Genomic DNA, 18,647 nt, shown 5'->3' with positions numbered 1-18,647 from the left:
AAGTCATTATGGAGAAATCTTCAGAGGAAGGCATTGGCCCACATTGGGCTGTCTGGCCAACTATGGTGATGATAATTGGAAATATCAAGTACTACTTAATAATTTTTGAATAAAAATTCTTATTCATTAAAATACTTTTTAATAATAACTTATATTTTTATTACATTAATTACTATTTTACAATAAAATCCATTAATAAAATTAATAGTGGTTCTTTAGTTTTATATCTTCTGTATGAATTTAACAACATTTTAAAACTTTTTTTTTAAATAATGCTTTGATTTAATTTTATCATTGTTAATTTGATTTAATCAAGTCATTATGGAGAAATCTTCAGAGGAAGGCATTGGCCCACATTGGGCTGTCTGGCCAACTATGATGATGATAATTTGAAATATCAAGTACTACTTAATAATTTTGGAATAAATGAAAATTCTTATTTATTAAAATACTTTTTAATAACAACTTATACTTTTATTATATATTAATGATTATTATATAATTAAGTACATTAATAAAATTAAGAGTGATTCTTTAGTTTTATATATTCTGTATGAATTAAACAAAAAATTTTATTTGCAATTTTCTGCTTTCTCCATTTTCTTAAAGATTCATAACAATTATTTACAAATTATATTAAAATTAAGTGCCTGATAAAAAGCTAAAATAATTACAACACATTTTGCAACAATTAGTTAACTATAAATAAAAACCCTAGTCAAACACTGACGGTAAAATAAACAAAAAAAAAAAAAAATTAATTATAATAAATATCAGTACTGATAATTAGAGGGGGGGGGCAAGAATTTTGATATGTGTAAGTAGTAATTATAACAAATTTTTTGAGAGAAGATTCAACTAAATACTTTCTTTAAGTGAAGAATTTTGATAAATTATTATTTCAAGTATAAAATTATAAATTATGATTAAAGTGATTATCTAATCAAAAATTCTTTTGAAATTACATATGAAACAGTTAATTATATTACTTGAACAATGACACTTATCTTAAATTAACATGTTAGGCAATAAAAACAAAAGTTCTACTAAAGAAAAAAAAAAGTCAACTAAATTCTAAATAAAATGAAAAAAAAAATTTATGATTTTTATTATGGAAAATCGTTAATGGAGGTGCATATCCTTCTGAACGTCAGTTAGTTTAATGAAAAAAAGAATGAAAATCAAGGAAAAAAATAAAAAGCGACAATTGGCAATTTGCCAACCACACTATTGTAGAAATTCAGAAGAGAATAAAATAAGAAAGAAAGAAAAAAAAAAAAAGGGGGGGGGGAGCAATAAATCGGAAATCGGAACATGTGCATACAATTATCCCTGCAATATTAGTTACCTGATCATACACTACTACCATCAAGCACGGGAAAGTGAAAAAGATCGCGATATAAAAAATGGATAAAATTGACAAAGTTTAAAATAATAAAACTAGAATTTATTATATTTTAATTTACAAATTTGATTTCATTTCTAAAAAAGAAAATTTAAAAAAAAAAAAAAAAAACAAGATCTATTTTCAAAATTATGTTGTCTTTGTTGAATTCACATATTTTTTTTTTTTACCTTCTTTTAAACATTAAAATTCTAACAGCTTGCATACATACATTTTCTATCCCACTATAGAATTATTTAAAAATTAATGAAACAATAAGGAAAAAAGTGAAAAATAACTTACTTTATTTTAGAATGCCTTCTCTGATACACCATTAACAAAATATTCTTGATTTGATGACTTAGTAGAATTCAAGCAACAGCAGCTGAAAGTAAAAGAATCTCCATGTGGCTGTATTTGCAATGTCCCATGAGCCAGTTGCAATATATCACATTTGACACTCCCCTACTTCTTATCTAGTCAGCTTCTTTCAATTTTCTCAGAAGTCAGGTGTCAACCACAGCAGGGAGCTTAACTAATTGGATAAACCTACCTCTTTTTTTTTGTTTGACCTTAGTTAAGATTTATGGCTTGTTCCAAAAGAAAGTTTGGAGGGCTGACATTTGATATGATTGGGCCTACATGCCAGCCACCTGTTTTCCAGCCCCCTTTCGTGGGGTGACCTAAGGTTGTCAGCTAAAATCGCAATTTTAAAGTAATTGAGACGCTTTTTTAAAAAAAAAATCTTTTGAATGATTTCAAAATAGTACTAAACGGACCAAATCGTTAAAAAGCGGACTAAAACGGACTTAGATCTGAAAAACGGACTTTAGCGGGAAAAACGGACCATTTGGGAGCCCTGTGTTGGGGAAAAAAAAAAAAAAAACACAGCGGACGTGTCTCGTGGCAGCAAATGTATTATTGGTTCATAACCGGTTTTTGAGATTGCGTAAAGCAAAGGTGTAACAAAAAATATATAAAACCAATGGCTTTGATAAAAAGCTTGGGCTTTTTCAGAAATATTTAATATCATTTTTTTTTTTAGGTCAATACTGTACTTGATTTGATTACTTTTAAAAGACACTTTAAAAAAGTTTAAAAATTTTATCATTGTTGGTAAGACTATGCAACTGTAGTTATTTTATCTTATGATATAAAATAAAACACTAGACATTTTTGTTGCACATATTATCAAACAATAGACAAATTAGATGAAATAGAATTAAAAAGATACAAGAAGCCAGGGGAAATTTCAAAAGTAGAAGAGCTTGGAATGTTATGGAATGAAAAGTTATATATAAAATGAAGTGGTTGATATGCATAAGTTTATGCTAGTAAGTTGGAATGAGAATCAGGGGTAGCAGCAAAGTTTTTTTAAAATTTTAGGGTAATTTTAGGAACTTTTTTCAAAATTTTTTAGGGGTTTATATGATTTTGCTAGGATAAAAACAGATCACACGGTAGTTTATTACATAACAGAAGATTATTACAATTCATCCACACATATCATAAATAATTTCAAGCCATAAAATAAAGCTCTGAAATTTATTAAGTCAAGAATGAAATCTCTAAAGTGTAAAAATGAAATTTCAACGTTACATATTACCTATCAGAAATTAAGTGCATAATTCAGGAACAGGCAAAAGTGAGAATAAATCAAGAGAAAAAATAAATTAACACCAACTTGGATTTTTATTTAATATTTACCTTCTTAATCAAAACTTTATTATTATCCTTTACCTTACTTTATTAAGAAAAACTATTGTGTGATATTATTAGATTTCAAATCAGCAATTTATATTAGAAGATAGAGAAAAACAAATTAATCATGATCATTTTTCTAATATATTCTTGATATGATTTGTGAGATTCTTTTACTGCCCTCAATAGTGTTGTGGTGATCTTCAACACTCCTCCATAATTTCGAATGGTATCTTTGATTAGTCTAAGAGACATAATAGTATTCTCATGGTGACTCACATTAAGCATTGCTTTATTTATCGAAAAACCTCTCTCAGGATCAGAATTCCCATGTGGCAAAATTAAAACAGTTTTAATTAATGTAGTTAAATTCTTATATTTTATATTATTGCTTTTTTATTTATATTTAGCCTATAACTCTTAATTTTTTAGGAACACCAACAAAATTTTATCAGATTTTTAGGAATTTTAGGGTTTGCACATAGTTTTATGAATTTTAGGGGGAATGCGACCCCTGGAGAATTAATGAATGCAAGTTATTTCAAATCAAGTAACAAACTTTTACACATTTTACATATCAAGATTTAAAAAAAAAAAAAAAAAAAAACAGTTACGAATAAAGATGAAAAAAATAATAAATAAATAAGTTAAACAAAATATCACTCACAGCCATTGGTTTGCTAATAAAGTTGGCGGGTTGTTGTTGTTCTCTTTCTCCACCATTTGGTAGAAATCCAGGAATCATACGTGCAAATTCTTCGTAAACACCCATTTGTTGTGCAGTCACACCACCAACCTATACAATGCAAAAAATAATAAGATTTAAAAAAAAAAAAAAAATCAAACAAGAACAGAATAAAGTGTACAAGACAGTCCAATTTTTCTAAGAAAAATTTTAATCTTCATAAGATTGATGATTTTAAAGACTCTTAAAAACATTTAGAGGTAAATAGCAGTTAAAATATCCCTTTATCGATATACGAGGGTTGCTATTTATATTTCTGGCCTAATAATGAAAAAACAAATATGTAGGATCGAAATTGGTTTTATTGTTTTTCAAAATATTCTCCATGATGATCAATAAACTTTTGCATGCGTTTAAACCAATTTTCAAAGCACTTTTTCCAGTCCGATTGAGGTAACTCCAAAACATGCGTTTTGAATGCATCAACCGCTTCTTCAAAATCGTTGTCCACGTAATTTATTTTTGATGTGTGGGAATAAGAAGAAGTCATTGGGTGCCAAATCAGGGCTGTACGGCGGATGACCTGTCAGTTCGATCTTTCGCTCCGTCAGAAATGCCTTTGTTTGAGACCTCGCATTGTCATGATGAAGAATGATTCGCCTGTTCTGCATTTTTCGAATTTTTCCGATGATTTCTGGCAAACAAATGGTAGTGTACCATTCAGAATTGACCGTCCTGCGTTGCTCTAACGCCACTGTTGCCACATGACCGTTAATGCCGAAGAAATAGGCAATCATTTGTTTCGATGTGCTTCTTCCTCGAACAACTTTGCCTCGTCTTGGAAGACCCATACAGCTGATTGCTGTTTTGTTTCCGGCTCATATGCATAGATCCATGATTCGTCACCTGTGTAGATGCTATACACAGCCTTTGATGTACCTTGAACGTATTTTTCCAACATTTCCTTGCACCAATCGACACGAGCCTTTTTTTGAGTGTTTGTCAGATTATGCGGGATCCAACGCGAACAAATTTTTTTTACGCTCAAATGTTCATGCAATATTTTATTGATGCTAGTCATACTAATGTCCAAAGACGCCTCTATCTCACGGTATGTCACATGACGATCTTGCTTTATCAGTTCACGCACAGCATCGATCTTTTCTGTCACAACAACGGATTTTGGACGACCTGCACGGGATTCGTCCTGGATCGAACATCGACCACGATTAAATTCGTTATACCAATTTTTTACAGTGCTGTAGGATGGCGCTTTATAGCTGAATGAAGAATTAAGTTCATCGAAGCACTCTTGTTTTGACAATCCACGTCGAAAGTTATGAAAAATAATGGCACGAAAATGTTCACGATTCAATTACATTTTTTGAAAGAGAAGAACTTTTCAATTTATTGTCAACAACACAAATGAAGCTATAATGGTAAATCGTATGTTGAATTTATGTTTAAAAATACCAAACTTTCGATTAAAATCGTCAGCGGTCGCCTAGCAACACTTACTGTTGCCAAGGCCAGAAATATAAATAGCAACCCTCGTATGGCAAGATTTACTGAACTGTAAAACTTGTATGCTTATGAATATGTTTAACAGGTCTGCTTATTCTCTGCACTTTTTGGAAACATTTCTTCTAGTGGCCACTAAACTTATGTCTTAATGTATGATTCTTTGTTAGTAAATTTGATTTATTTTTCGCACCTTTATATGTAAAAGATTAAAAAGTTCATACGAAACGCCACAATACAGCTCTCTTGTGGGGAGGCTTTTAAAATGTTGGAAAAAATCCCAAATATTTCGTTTTTAACTGTCTACCATTTTATAAAAACTTTTAAAAAAAGCACAGAAGTTGGCAGCCCTGGTTTAAAATTTAGTTTTAATTACAGTATCTATTGTTTAAAGTAATTATATCAGCCTAAGCAAGTTGTGATAGTTAATAAGAGGCAGAATGGCAATTTTTCCTGTGGTAGAATTTTTTGGACTTTCTGCATCAAACCTCTCTAGCATTAATATATTTCTGCAAGATACTTTTAATAATAACAAATATACATACAGTGGTACCTCGAGATACGAGTTATTTGAGATACATGCGACATTTGAGATACGAGGAACGGTCATGCAAGCCCTTCTCGTCCTCGACAATGCACCTGCTCACACACCAAACCTCGAACACGACATCCTCGAAGAGTTCAAGTTTATAAAGGTTCTCTATCTACCACCTAACACCACTCCTATCCTGCAGCCCATGGATCAGCAGGTGATTTCTAATTTTAAAAAGCTGTACACTAAGCACCTGTTCCGGCGATGCTTTGAGGTGATAGAGAACATAAACCTCACCCTTCGAGAATACTGGAAGGACCACTTTAACATCGTGATATGCCTCAGAATTATTGATCAGGCCTGACTGAGTGTTACAACGAGGACCTTGACTTCTGCATGGAAGAAGCTGTGGCTTGAGTCTGTAGCTTCGAACCAGAAGTGCCAGTGGAGGAGGAGATTGTGTCTCTGGGAAAATTCATCGGGTGAGAGAGACGTGAACGAGCTCGTCGAGGAGCACTCTCGGGAACTGAGGTATCTCGAGGTACAGTACAGTACCCGTTATCCGGAAATCAGAAAACCAAAAAACCGGAACGAATTTCGATAAATTTTCTCGCCATTTTTTTAAAAAAAAATTTTTTTCCTCATAAGATTTTAGGATTTTTCTTTCTTTTTTGAAAGATGTTTACCTTACCATCATTTTAGAAATAATCATTAGTGTATTACTTCATAGTTTTTTCTTCTTTTTAAGATTAATTCCAATTTTTTTTTTTTTTTTTAGCTGGGTTTAACAATAAAAAAACGGCTTTTTGTAGCGATTCAGAAAACCGGAAAAATCAGTTATCTGGAATAGCGATGGTCCCGATCGTTCCGGATAATCGGTTCCCTACTGTATCACTAATTTAAAGTAACAGATACATTGTGTTTACCAAAAAAACCCTATTTGGATAAAATAAAATTGTATGTAATTTATTTTTAAAATGAATATGTAAGATTTTTTTTAAAAATTCTAATAACATGGGCGATATTTTCACATTTTATAAGAGGTACACACATAAATGATTTCCTTTTACGCATTTTGTAAATCATCACCACAGGAAAAAAGTTAAAAATCTTGAAATCCATAGCAGTATTTACTGGAAAAAGAAAGATAGACAGTGAAAAAACGCTAATAGGACTTTTCAAAAAGGAGGTACAAAAGGCATGTTTCGTTTCAAGATTCGGCTACTGTAATAAATAAATAATACTGTATTAAAAATATGGGATTTTAAAAACTGTGTGAAAAAATGCCCCCCCCCAAAAGCGATAGAATCATTGCGTTAAAAATTACATATTCATATGCAAGATTCGAATTTCCCATATTGTCAGAAATATATTGGGATATTTAAAACCCATGTGCAAATCAATATCAATAACTGCTGAAAATACAATCGAAACACTAAGTGGATTTGCAATAGTAACAACATAAAGAGAGTATTTATACGCACAATTTAAATTTTAGACATAGGAAATTATATTAACTGAGAAATAAAGGGAATTTTAAAAACCTGAGTAATTTGGTTTTATAAAGTTAGGCAAAAAGTGTAAGAAAATTATCTTTAGACATTTTTTAATTAACAGTCCTGGTACAGCTTATAATTAACTTAGAGAGTTCAACGACAGAAGAGCAAAAATTGGCAAATTGCATCAAACTTCGCAACACGCATTAAGAAAATTAAATGCCTTATAGATTAAGTCAAACAAAATAAAATAGAAAGGAAAGAGAATGATTGGGCAGCTGAAAGGTTGTGGAACAGGTTTCACAAAAAAAAGTTTAAAGTGGTAAATTTGGTAAAGTGACTATGTTTATATTTTGTATAAACTATACAATATTGATGAAGTGACTGATAACCATAAAGAGAAATTGGCCAGAAATTTATGAGCATCAAAAACAAACCTTTAGTCTAATTTGTTCAGGCATTCTTTCTGCTTGATAAGTTAAGGCCATAGGATCACAATAACGCCGACCTTCACTCCTGGCATGTTTTCTTGCATCATATTCCTGAAGCATCATTGAAAAGAATTTTTTTTAAATCATAAAAGTTAAATACTTTTTAAGGCACAAATGCTAGTGATGTTTAAAAAACAACACATGCAACAAAACATTACAAATGTGCATTTAATATCACATTATTAATTTTTTTCCAACTTGTTGAAATACTCATTACTTACACAAAAGTTATAGGTAGTAAAATAACTTAAAAATAAATGTCATTGGGGAAACATGTATAAAAGATACTGGATTTAATTTTTCTTTTTACTTGCATGAAAAAGTTTTCGTAATCAGAAATCCATTAAAGATGTTATAACATTTATCTGAAATCAAAGTAGGGAGGTCAGAAAATGAAACAAGTCTCGTTATGTACTCTAAAAATCCCAGAAGAGCTTATTTTAAAGAGGTGTGTCATTAATATTAGACAATGATTCTAATCCAAATTATAGAAAACAGATGTTTCCTAAAATTTCAGTTTTGCAGATTGTCAGTCAATATCTTTTAGAACAAAATTTGTGTGAGATTTCTAAGCTATAACCATTTCGATTCTATTTGCATCAATTATATCTAAAAACATTGAATATGAATTTAAATGCACATTCATTCACTTTATTAGTATGTTCCAGTCTAGATAAGTAGTTTTCAAAAGTGCTATAAATGGGTCTATTTTCTTGAAAGAGAAACCATTTATCCACTAGAAGATATTTAAAGTTTTTTTTTTGGAGCTAAGCAGGGTGCATAGTCCACTTTTTCAGTAAAAAGCACTCAAAAAATATTTTTCAGGCAATTTAAAAAGAAAAACAATCATTAAGATACACAAACAAATATTTCCCCCCTATTGTCTAAAGTTCTGTGTATATTACATAACATTAACAAAATACAAAAACCTTTTTCAAAGAGTTCATATAATCACGATAAAATATCTAGTTTCTGGCAAAGATTCTATCAGCCACTATAAAAACATTTTATGCACAATTTAAAATATATATTCAAAATAGAGATGCTCATACTATTTTTTAAACTAATAATAATTTTATTCAATTATTTATTGTACTTTCTTAAATAAAATTAATTACAAATGTATATTTAACAAAAAAATTTACAAGATTAAAATTACGAATTATACTGAACTTATAATGTGAGTAAAAAGTTAAGCTAACTAAGAAAATCTTAATAATTACATTTTACAAATGTAAACTAGTTACTTTTTCTTTTTTAATTAAAATTTGTAATTTGGTTCAGTATTTCTTTAATGAAGCAATTAAAAATTTTGCCAGAAGCAATTATTACATGGTCCATATATTCATCACATTTAACAAATTAGAGATGATTTTTAAAATTTAATTATTTTAAAATCTATTGCTGAATAACTTAAGATTTCTTACAGCATATGCTAAATGTTAAAATAGCGAATAAGACACTTTTGTGTTATACAAATTACTGTAAGTCCAAACAGAATGTGGTTGAATAAATTGTGAAAATGAACAATGCAAAACCTACGCTTTGAGTGTAATTTATGGCGAGAATGAGCATTGTAAGGCATCTCATTTTGGAAAAGAGAAAATTGAGCACTTTTTACAAAAACCCACAAATCTGCAAAGTATTCATATTATTTTACAGTTTTTCGTTCGTTATTTTGTAATTTAATAATTATTTGCATATGAATACTTCAAAAGTTACAAAATGATATCCCTAATTGAATTCTAATTGTCAAAAGACTACTTGTAATCTTTGTATATAATCAAGACTCAATGTATTCATAGAAAAAAACATAAAAATGACATTTTGTTTTTTCTTTAACAACATTCAGTCAAGCTTAAAAGTTTTGTAGCAAATAAAGTGTCATTTGTACTTAAAATAAATATAATTTTATAACTTACATTGCTAAGTCGCTTGTCAATCTCAGGAAGAGCCTTTTCCACAGCTGTCTTTTGGATAAAACAACATGCTAGTTCCAAATTATCTCTTGCAACAATGTCAGATGCATGTTCTGTTAGTTCCTTTTGTTGTGGGGTAGGATTCTGCAATTAATTTAGACAAAGCTTAATATTCTTCATTTTACCAATGAGTGAAAAAAAACATATGTATAAAAAGGCTTTTTACTCTTAAGGCTGTTGTGAAAGCATTTCTCAAGTTATTAACGATGGAAATTAATAACGGATCACGGCAAGTAATCATAACCATCCCAGCAGTCAAGCTTCGGATCATGTGATGTGCAGCTCCCCTCATTCTCGATTCTTCGGGATCCAATGCAAAATCCTGGTTTTAAAACAGATAGGATTAGTTGTGAATGTCTGAATAAATCTTAGTGTTACAGATAGAAAAATAAGTTACTTTTTTGATTATTTGTTCACAAGTAGTTAATGATATCTTTACGGATCTATCAACAACTGGTCCAATCCATTCTTGAACAGCTCTTTCAATGGCTGCTCTGACACACTGTTTTAACTGAGCATGAGCTTGGAACAATGGAAGCTAAAATTGTGTAAAAAATAAGTGTAAAAGATAAGTAAGCGAAAAAGATTTTTTGATTTTATAAAATTATTTTCAGAATTTGTGAAAAAAAAAAAAGAAATATTTTTTCGCAGTATTTTAATTTAAGTAAGAATTTAGGACATAAGAAACATATTGTGCAATTTTTATTTAAAAAACACTGGAAGGAAAAAAAAAATACTGAAAACGTCACATAAAAATTTAAACTGAAGAAAACAAAACTAACTTTTACTTTTTAAAAATTGCTATAAATAGTCATTTAATGTTTGCCTACTATATATTTAGAAATATTTTTCCTATTGTTTATAAATAGTTGAATACTCATTATAAAAATACAAATAAATATTTCAAGGAGATTCAAGGTAGTCATTTTCCAGTTAAACCCGAAATTGACTAAAATTTTTTTTATAAAATTTCACAATTTTTACTAGTATGATTTTAAGTAATAATAATTTACATGTAAATACAATAAACATAAGAATTTACATGTAAATACAGAAGTTTTTTTTCCTTCTAAAACTTATAATTGTTCATTATTTCCTACCTAAAGGATTCCTGTTAATTAGCTAAAAGATTTCTAATTAATAAATTCATTTTTGATTCCATTAAAATTTCTTACATTCAAAAATGTTTACTATCTTCATGCTTAAAGAAATACAATTGACATAAAATGAATGCTTATTTAATATAAAGTGGAATGCATCGCGACGTTAATGATTAAAAACATTACATTTTGGTATGTGTGGCATGTCTAATAGGGCAACAGCCTATTTGGTGTTTTTTTAAAAATTGATTTAAAATTTCATTATTATATCTTCCCCTTTTTATTTTTTGCAGCGACCTATTTTTATAATTCACAATTAATTATAATTTAGAGAATTAACAATGCAGGCGAAAAACAGTTTGCAAGAAGGTTACAATAGTGTGACAGGCGCTCACTCCTTCAACCAAAGAATGGATATGGTACATATATATCATACGGTACAATATAGTGCCTAGTAAGATTCTTTTCATCAATTTATTGTATTTTGATAACTTATTTTAATTATACTCAGATTTTTAATTGCTAGATTCACATAAAATTAGAGTATTTTAAATTAGCATTTAGCAACGTAATGCCTTTGTGATTGAGTGGCATTGGAATTGCGGCCAATTGTACACAGTACAACTTTGTGGACATTTGAAAAGTTATGATAAAAATTATCGAATTTCTGATTTTAAGTAAGATTGTATATACTAATTTATAGTATATTTAATAATTATTTTTAAAGGTTTAATAACTTATTTTGTATAGAAAATTGTTATTTGTACCAGATGCATTATTCAGCAATCAATCACACATTAAAATTTTGTGCGTACCCGATGGTGCGGCCTCTCTGATGAAAGTCAAATTTTATGGGTGCGGAGTATATCCTGGGGTGGACTACCTCCGCAAAATTATGGCAATAAATATTTATTAAAATTTCACTGATAGCAAGAAAAATAAATGATTCCAGCACCAGATAAGTTTGTATAAGGTATAAATAGTCAGATAAAGTGGATTTAACGCCTTAATAACAAATGCACTGGTGATAAAGAGAATTATCACCATAAGATTTTAAAAAAAAAAAAATTTCATACATAAAAAAAAATATTTATACCTGTGAATTAATTAACAAGTGTGGGTTTATGTGACTTGTTGACACAATATTTATATCTCCATATGCAAATTGAGGCTGAGGTAATGTAGCACATAAAGAAGTCACTTGGCTGGTCGTAAGAGCAGGAGGACTACTTAACGATACATTTTGAATACTTTCCTCATGAAGCACATTGTTTGGTATGGGATTAGCATTAGGAGGTATTACATTACTCAGTACAGGTTGGGTTGGCACCTGAATATTTACAGTACTTATCACTTGTGCTTCTTTCTGTTTTGGCAAACTAGACAAAGGTGAAAGTTGAGATTCTAGTTTTCTCATACGCTCTTCATCTTTTAAAATATTAAAAATTTTCAGCTCCTGTAAGAAATATAAATAGTTTTACAAAACATGAGATTTATGAAAATTACTTGCCTTGTGGTAACTAATTTTTTTTAATAAGTTTATTGAGTGCAAATAAAACAAACTTCAATGTTTATAATATATAAGACAAAAAATAAATTTTTTAAAAGTACAATTGCAATACATATCACTAATTGTGATCATTTCAGATTTTGCTATTTTATATTTAAAAAATCCAACATATTTTCCTTTTTCCCCCACTCTAGATAATCTCGGAAAAGATGGGCACAGCCATATGAACTTGAATTCGAAACAAATCTAATTAAAAAAAATTATAACATAATTAAATGATTTAACTAAAGCTGAAAATAGGAGCTTACCACTTGCAAGGAAATGGCACCAAGTGCACATACATAATTTAGTTTGAGGGCACTTGTATATTTAGTTTGAAGGCTCTTGAATAGTTCCTAAGTTATTTGAATTTTTTATTTTATTCAATATAGCATAAAGACTAAGAACATTGCTATGTTCTCGTGACAAAATATGAAATTGCATGAAATTTTTGCTCCAAGATAAAGGTTTAAAATTAAAAAAAAATTTTTTTAAAAGAATTTTTGCTTTTTATTTTATAATTATTTTCAGTTCAATAAAACTTAATGTATGATTTATAATTAGTGTATTTATAACTATCCAAACTCCAGTAAAAGCATTTCTCTTTAGTAGTACGTTTTATCTTACACAGTAGACCAATTAATTAACTTTATTCTACAGTTTATTATAGAAACTGATAAAAATTCAACCTAGTCTTTGTTGTTACCATTAGCTGAGAAACATAACACACTTCTGTGTAGACCAGAAAGTTTAGGCTATTCATTTGACATGTTTTGTATTTTAATGTAAACAGAAGTTTATTATAATGTTAAAATTTAGTGTTTTACATATGTATGTAAAGATTAAATTTAAAATGTTGTAATTTACAAATACCCTTTTAAAAATTAGTTGATAAAATAAAATAATAAATGAAGTACGAAGACTTAGAAATAACTTTTAACATTATTGTTACGGCTTCTTCTTTGTCTTCAGGAGAGTAACATTGAATATTAAGACTAAAAAGTAAAGAACGACTAAGACACTGAGAAGGAGCAAGCTCGGGGCTTCTTCACAGACTAAAGGTGTATGGATTTTTATTGATATTGAAATAAAATTAAAATAATTGCTTCAACGTTTAATTTCATATTAGCTTAGTTATTTAGTTTATAATACATTTGTGCGAGAACTTACTTGTGCACGCCAATACAATATAATTAAAATTACAGTGCTAGTTAGTAACTAATTTTAAGTTTATTAAATGTTTCACAAACTTACATTTACATCCAAACTCAAGTGTTTGCAAAGCACTTCAATTTCAAACTTCAGATTTAACTTCAAATCTGGCTCTCGATGTAATTCTGCAAGAACACTCATAATGGTCATAGTCCAAGGATTAGGCGGTTTAAATACCTATAAAAAAGGATGGTGATCAAAATATGACTTTTAAAAGAAAAAAAGTTCATTAAGTAATAACGGATTTAAGATGTACTTACTTTGCTTTTTGCACAGGACTCTACCACTTTTGCTACAAAGGGAACAATATAAAGCAGTTCTTGTTGACCATTATGATAAGCTTCCATTACCAAACATTTGACATCAATATCCTAATTGTAAAAAGGAAAACATGCCATTTTTTTTAAAATTTTTAACTGAGAAGTTTTATAATTACACATATTTCTTATAAAATGGAATAAAGAAAAAAATACAATACTTACTCTAGTCAAAATTGGCTTATTCTTAGCAATAGTCAATATACCAAGCCAATGTCCCAAATTTTTTAGTAGAGATCTGTCAGAAAAGTTTGCTATTCCTTTATCACTGCGGAGCAAGACCTGAAAAATAAAATAAAGTTTAGAAAACAAAATAAAAATTATCCTATTTCGAACCTTTGATTCAAGTAACAAATAGAATACCTTGATATTCCTGAAGGTCTCCCTTATCACCAGTTTTGTTAAATCTGGTAATTTTAAAGTATCTAGAAAATTTGAGTATAAAGTGTGAAAGTTGGGTTCAATAGAAGCTCTTTTCATGACTAGATACTGAGATGCCCAAGGCCAATATTCATCTTTAATGATTTCTCTAAATTCATCAGTCTAGAAATAAAATTAATGACACTGTGAGTAATAAAAACTAAATATAATTTTTTTGTAAAGATGAAAAAAACTATATTTTTAGATGAGTAGATACATGCATATGAACAGGTAAATAAAATTGATTAATACAATAACAGCATATACATATTTTAATATTAATAGCATAACTAATTTTAAAAGTTATGAAAATAATAATTGAAAAAAAAATATCAAGTCAATGTAAATATTGTGTTAAAATTATTTGACTCAATAAAATTTCATCAGTACGATGGGGGAGGTAATCAGTAAAATTGCAAGTTTTCGTGTGCATTATAGTTCTAAATCTATAAGAAACGGTCAATTTTTCAGCCTTTAAACACGTTTTGCAAAAAAAAAAATAAAATAAATAAAAAAAAAACACTTTTTAAGTAAGGATTGGATACCATTATGAAAATGAACATGTCACTGATTATAGGATTAGAATGATTTCATTTCATTCAACATTTCAAAGAAAAAATTAAAAGACATTAAATACAAAATAATAATGGACAGTAAATAAATGAGCAAAAATGAGAAATTTTTTTAAATGCTGTAAGATTCTTTTTGAAACATATTTTTAATATTAAACATTAGTAATACTCTTATTAGAGATTAAAATTTTTTTAATGAATTATTCGTTCAAAGGTTTTTCTTTTTGTACATGAAACACATATTGTTTCATGTACAAAAAATATCCAAAGGCATTGTTTTGATGATATATTTAAACTTTAAACATATTAAGGTAAGGTCAGTATCAGGTTTTAAAGAAAACATTTCAAGAGTAACTAAATAGCTTACTTTTTGTACAAGATTGGATTGTGACAGATTGTTAACAATGAAAGCTACTTTATCTTGCACAGATTCAGGTGGAACAACAAGTTTTTCATCTTTTTCAGTTGCAACTAATAAAGTGTCTATGCTTGTTGGATTAACAATAGATGGCTAAAAAAGAGAACAGTGCAGGATGTTTACAGGAGCAAGATAGTTATGAATTGAAAAGAATGTACAGGCGTCTGGCAAAATTCTGGATAAAATTTCCATTACTCTTCCAGACTTTAATATCAAAATTTAAAGAACTGCTTTCTTTACATTATTTTTTCAAAATACTAGTTAGTAAAATATTAAGTGGTATGAAATCAAGTATAATATATTAATTCTAATTATGTACATTTACTAACATATAAATTATAATTTTTGCTAAATATATAAAAAAAGTTTTTTTTGACTGATTTTAATTTAAAAATTACATACCAAATGAAGATTTTTTTGTATTAGAAAAAAAAAAGAAAAAAAAAAAAAAGAATTGTTTATAATAGTTGCGTATTAGAGAGTGGAATTTTTTTTCTTAATATTAAAAAAAAAAAAAAAAATCAAGATTTTAAATTATGTTAATTTTAAACATTTCCCTGACTGTCTTAAGAAATTTAAAAATCCTAGGTTATCCAGATTGCTAGACACCTTGAATGTAGCATTTACCATTACTTTGCCAGGTACAGTAGCTTTAGTTGTTGAAGTTGTAATGGTTGTGGTCACAGTAGTTACAGTTAGTGGTAAATTTGGAGGCTGTGTTAGAGCAGGTGTCAAAGTTGGAAATGTTGTTGTAATAGGCTGCGTGCGTGGAGGTGGGTCTTGATTCCTTGCACCATATTCAATGTACTAAAAAATAATACAAAATTAAAATAATGACAAACCTAAATTAAATTAATAAGAAGATCAGTATTTCAAATCAGAAAAACTATTTAAACAATATACTTCAACAAGATGGGAAATAATAAGCTGATAATTAAATATAAATTCCCAAAAGAACTGAATGAGAAATTACATCAAATGTAAAAGATTTATTTAGGATAGAAGACTAGGGTTTACATGATATGAAAAAGCTGTTACCAAAGTTAAAAGTTGGAGATTTTAAAGAAATGTTTCATAATTATTTTTTAATCAAAGAAAAGAAAGAAGAAATCAGTCCTTCTAAAGAAGGTCAGATTTCAGTGGAATCCTATGTGTGGGTAATAGCTTTGTTCAGTAATTAAACTTTTCTAATAAATTCATAATTTAACATTTACTGTAATTTTTGATGCATTTATTTTGAACATTTCTCTAACTTTACCTCTATTATATGAGGAGGAAGTTCATGGAAATTTGGTATAGTAGTGACATGTTGGCAATATGCAGGTAATTCTTTCAATCTGGAAAGAAAGAAAAAACAAACATTTACTATGATATAAATGGGAAATATTTAATACACAAATTTTGATTAAATCAAATTTCTAAATGTATTATTACTTATTTTTGAAAGCTTCAACAGCTGTGCAGCCAAAGTAGTACATTTTACTTCCTTGAGGTTTCTTTAATGATTCCAAAATAAATCTAAGTGCCAATCCCAGGCTTAAGTAGCTGAAAAAGAAACACAATTTTGCATTGTTTTTAAAAAATGACTTTTATCGAAAAATTATTTCCTTAATCAATGTTAAGAAAAGAATCATTTTTTATACAGCTGGAAAGAGTTACTTAGAAAGAGAGAGCTGTTAATCTAATTATTAAATAAAATTATGAGTTTGATTCAAAAGGCATCTTTATTTTATGAATAAGAAAAAGCAAAATTTTCTTTTTTAAAAAGATAATTACAATATGAAATGAATTTGTTTGCTCATCGTTATTAGTTGCTATTATCTGCTAAAAGAAAAGATATCAATAAATTAATAAACCTTGAATAATAATATTTAAAAGATTAAAGTAACTTTTCAAACATCACTCAAAAACTTCTAGGCTTAAAAAAAAAAGAAGCTTTTATCAATGTTTTAACACTATATATACCAATACTTTACAATACAAAAACCAGTCTTTTGACTGGTTATGGTATGCTTAGTGTTAAGTTGTAAGGATTTTGAGAAATATCAAATAATAATAATTTTAAAAAAAATGAATAAAGAAGATAATTTAACAAAATTCTAATTTTGTCTCATTAACAACAAAAACTAACAACGGGTAAAATGAAGAATTTGAACAACTTTTCTGAAATTTAATCATTATATGGGCTTGAGAAAAGGAAAAAAAGAAATTTTTTTAAAAATTAATATAAGTTGTATTGAATAATACTCTTTGTAGAGGTAAAAGTGCTTAGATTAATATTTGTTTAATCCTATAACTATTCTGCTATTAAAATATAATCATATGGCACATTTCAAATGAAGTAAGCCCTAATAAATGGTGCTTAGAGACTATAAGATTTGAAATTACCAAGTGGTAATTTTAAATCTTATAGTCTGCAATCTGCTTCATAAAAAATAATAGTCTGCTTTCATTAATAAATAATTGTATGATTTTGCATAATTAATCCTTTTACTTTTATTTCTTTTACTAAATAGAAGAAATATCATAAAAGCACATGTGATTCCATATGAGGCAAAACTTGCAAATGATATCAGACCTCTGAGGAATCAGAATTCATTCAATTAAAAAATATTGTTTCTTTGACAGATATCAAATAAATAAACGAAGCAAATGGTAAATTTTTTTTGTTTATAATAAATGATGTATTATTCTGAAATTATAAAACAATTATTTGTCACAAAATTTGAGTAGCAGAACTGATAATAACCTAATACATCAATGCTCTCAAGGCAGAAGTTTCAAAAGTCGGACATTCAACTGACAACACCCCTGTAAGACTTCAGAATAATAGAATTTTGAAACTACACTTATGGTCAGGCAGGAAAAAAAATCTGATTAATAATCTTTTTTAAAATCCTCCATTGTGCAAATGCAATCTATGGTTGAAAATGGAAGACTAAAATTTTGCAATATGATATAGTGCCAAATTTCTGGTTTTAATGTAAAATTAAGTTTATTCATGACATTATTTTTTAAAAAAATCTCATTTTCCCTGAAAATTCCAGGTTTTCCTGGTGCAAAAACCTCTTTTTTTTTATAAATATATTGAAACACCATACCTTACTAAATTACGATCAACAATGCCACCAAAAAGTTGTGCAGTAATGATTAGTTCTTTATCTGGATACTGGGGGAAAAATCTATATTCTTCAAACAGATTTTTTATCATGCAATTACAGACTTCCTGAAAAACAAAGATAACAGTATTTAAATTAATAAATTAACCAT

The 18,647-nt window shown here is 28.3% G+C and overlaps 1 protein-coding gene across 4 annotated transcripts in view; it reads right to left on the bottom strand.

Moving 5' to 3' along the window:
* Nucleotides 1-18,647, bottom strand: part of Not1 (CCR4-NOT transcription complex subunit 1) — a 62,780-nt gene that overhangs the window by 20,658 nt on the left and 23,475 nt on the right. For 2 of the 4 annotated variants that reach the window (XM_087159490.1, XM_087159492.1), the window contains exons 19-33: nt 18,479-18,603; nt 16,812-16,922; nt 16,636-16,714; nt 16,005-16,184; nt 15,327-15,470; nt 14,331-14,510; nt 14,133-14,249; nt 13,911-14,021; nt 13,693-13,827; nt 11,986-12,345; nt 10,187-10,327; nt 9,956-10,111; nt 9,733-9,873; nt 7,757-7,861; nt 3,753-3,881 (exon numbers count right to left, since the gene is read on the bottom strand). In XM_087159490.1, the coding sequence (XP_087015616.1) occupies nt 3,753-3,881; nt 7,757-7,861; nt 9,733-9,873; nt 9,956-10,111; nt 10,187-10,327; nt 11,986-12,345; nt 13,693-13,827; nt 13,911-14,021; nt 14,133-14,249; nt 14,331-14,510; nt 15,327-15,470; nt 16,005-16,184; nt 16,636-16,714; nt 16,812-16,922; nt 18,479-18,603 (2,214 nt within the window). The remainder of the gene's footprint in view (nt 1-3,752; nt 3,882-7,756; nt 7,862-9,732; nt 9,874-9,955; nt 10,112-10,186; nt 10,328-11,985; nt 12,346-13,692; nt 13,828-13,910; nt 14,022-14,132; nt 14,250-14,330; nt 14,511-15,326; nt 15,471-16,004; nt 16,185-16,635; nt 16,715-16,811; nt 16,923-18,478; nt 18,604-18,647) is intronic. The other 2 variants (XM_087159491.1, XM_087159493.1) reach the window with 1 other exon arrangement.

This window comes from Parasteatoda tepidariorum, chromosome 3 (assembly GCF_982258835.1).
Source record: "Parasteatoda tepidariorum strain Cologne lab strain chromosome 3, Ptep-v5.0, whole genome shotgun sequence".
Taxonomy (NCBI): domain Eukaryota; kingdom Metazoa; phylum Arthropoda; class Arachnida; order Araneae; family Theridiidae; genus Parasteatoda; species Parasteatoda tepidariorum.
This window is presented reverse-complemented; position numbering and strand designations above follow the sequence as displayed.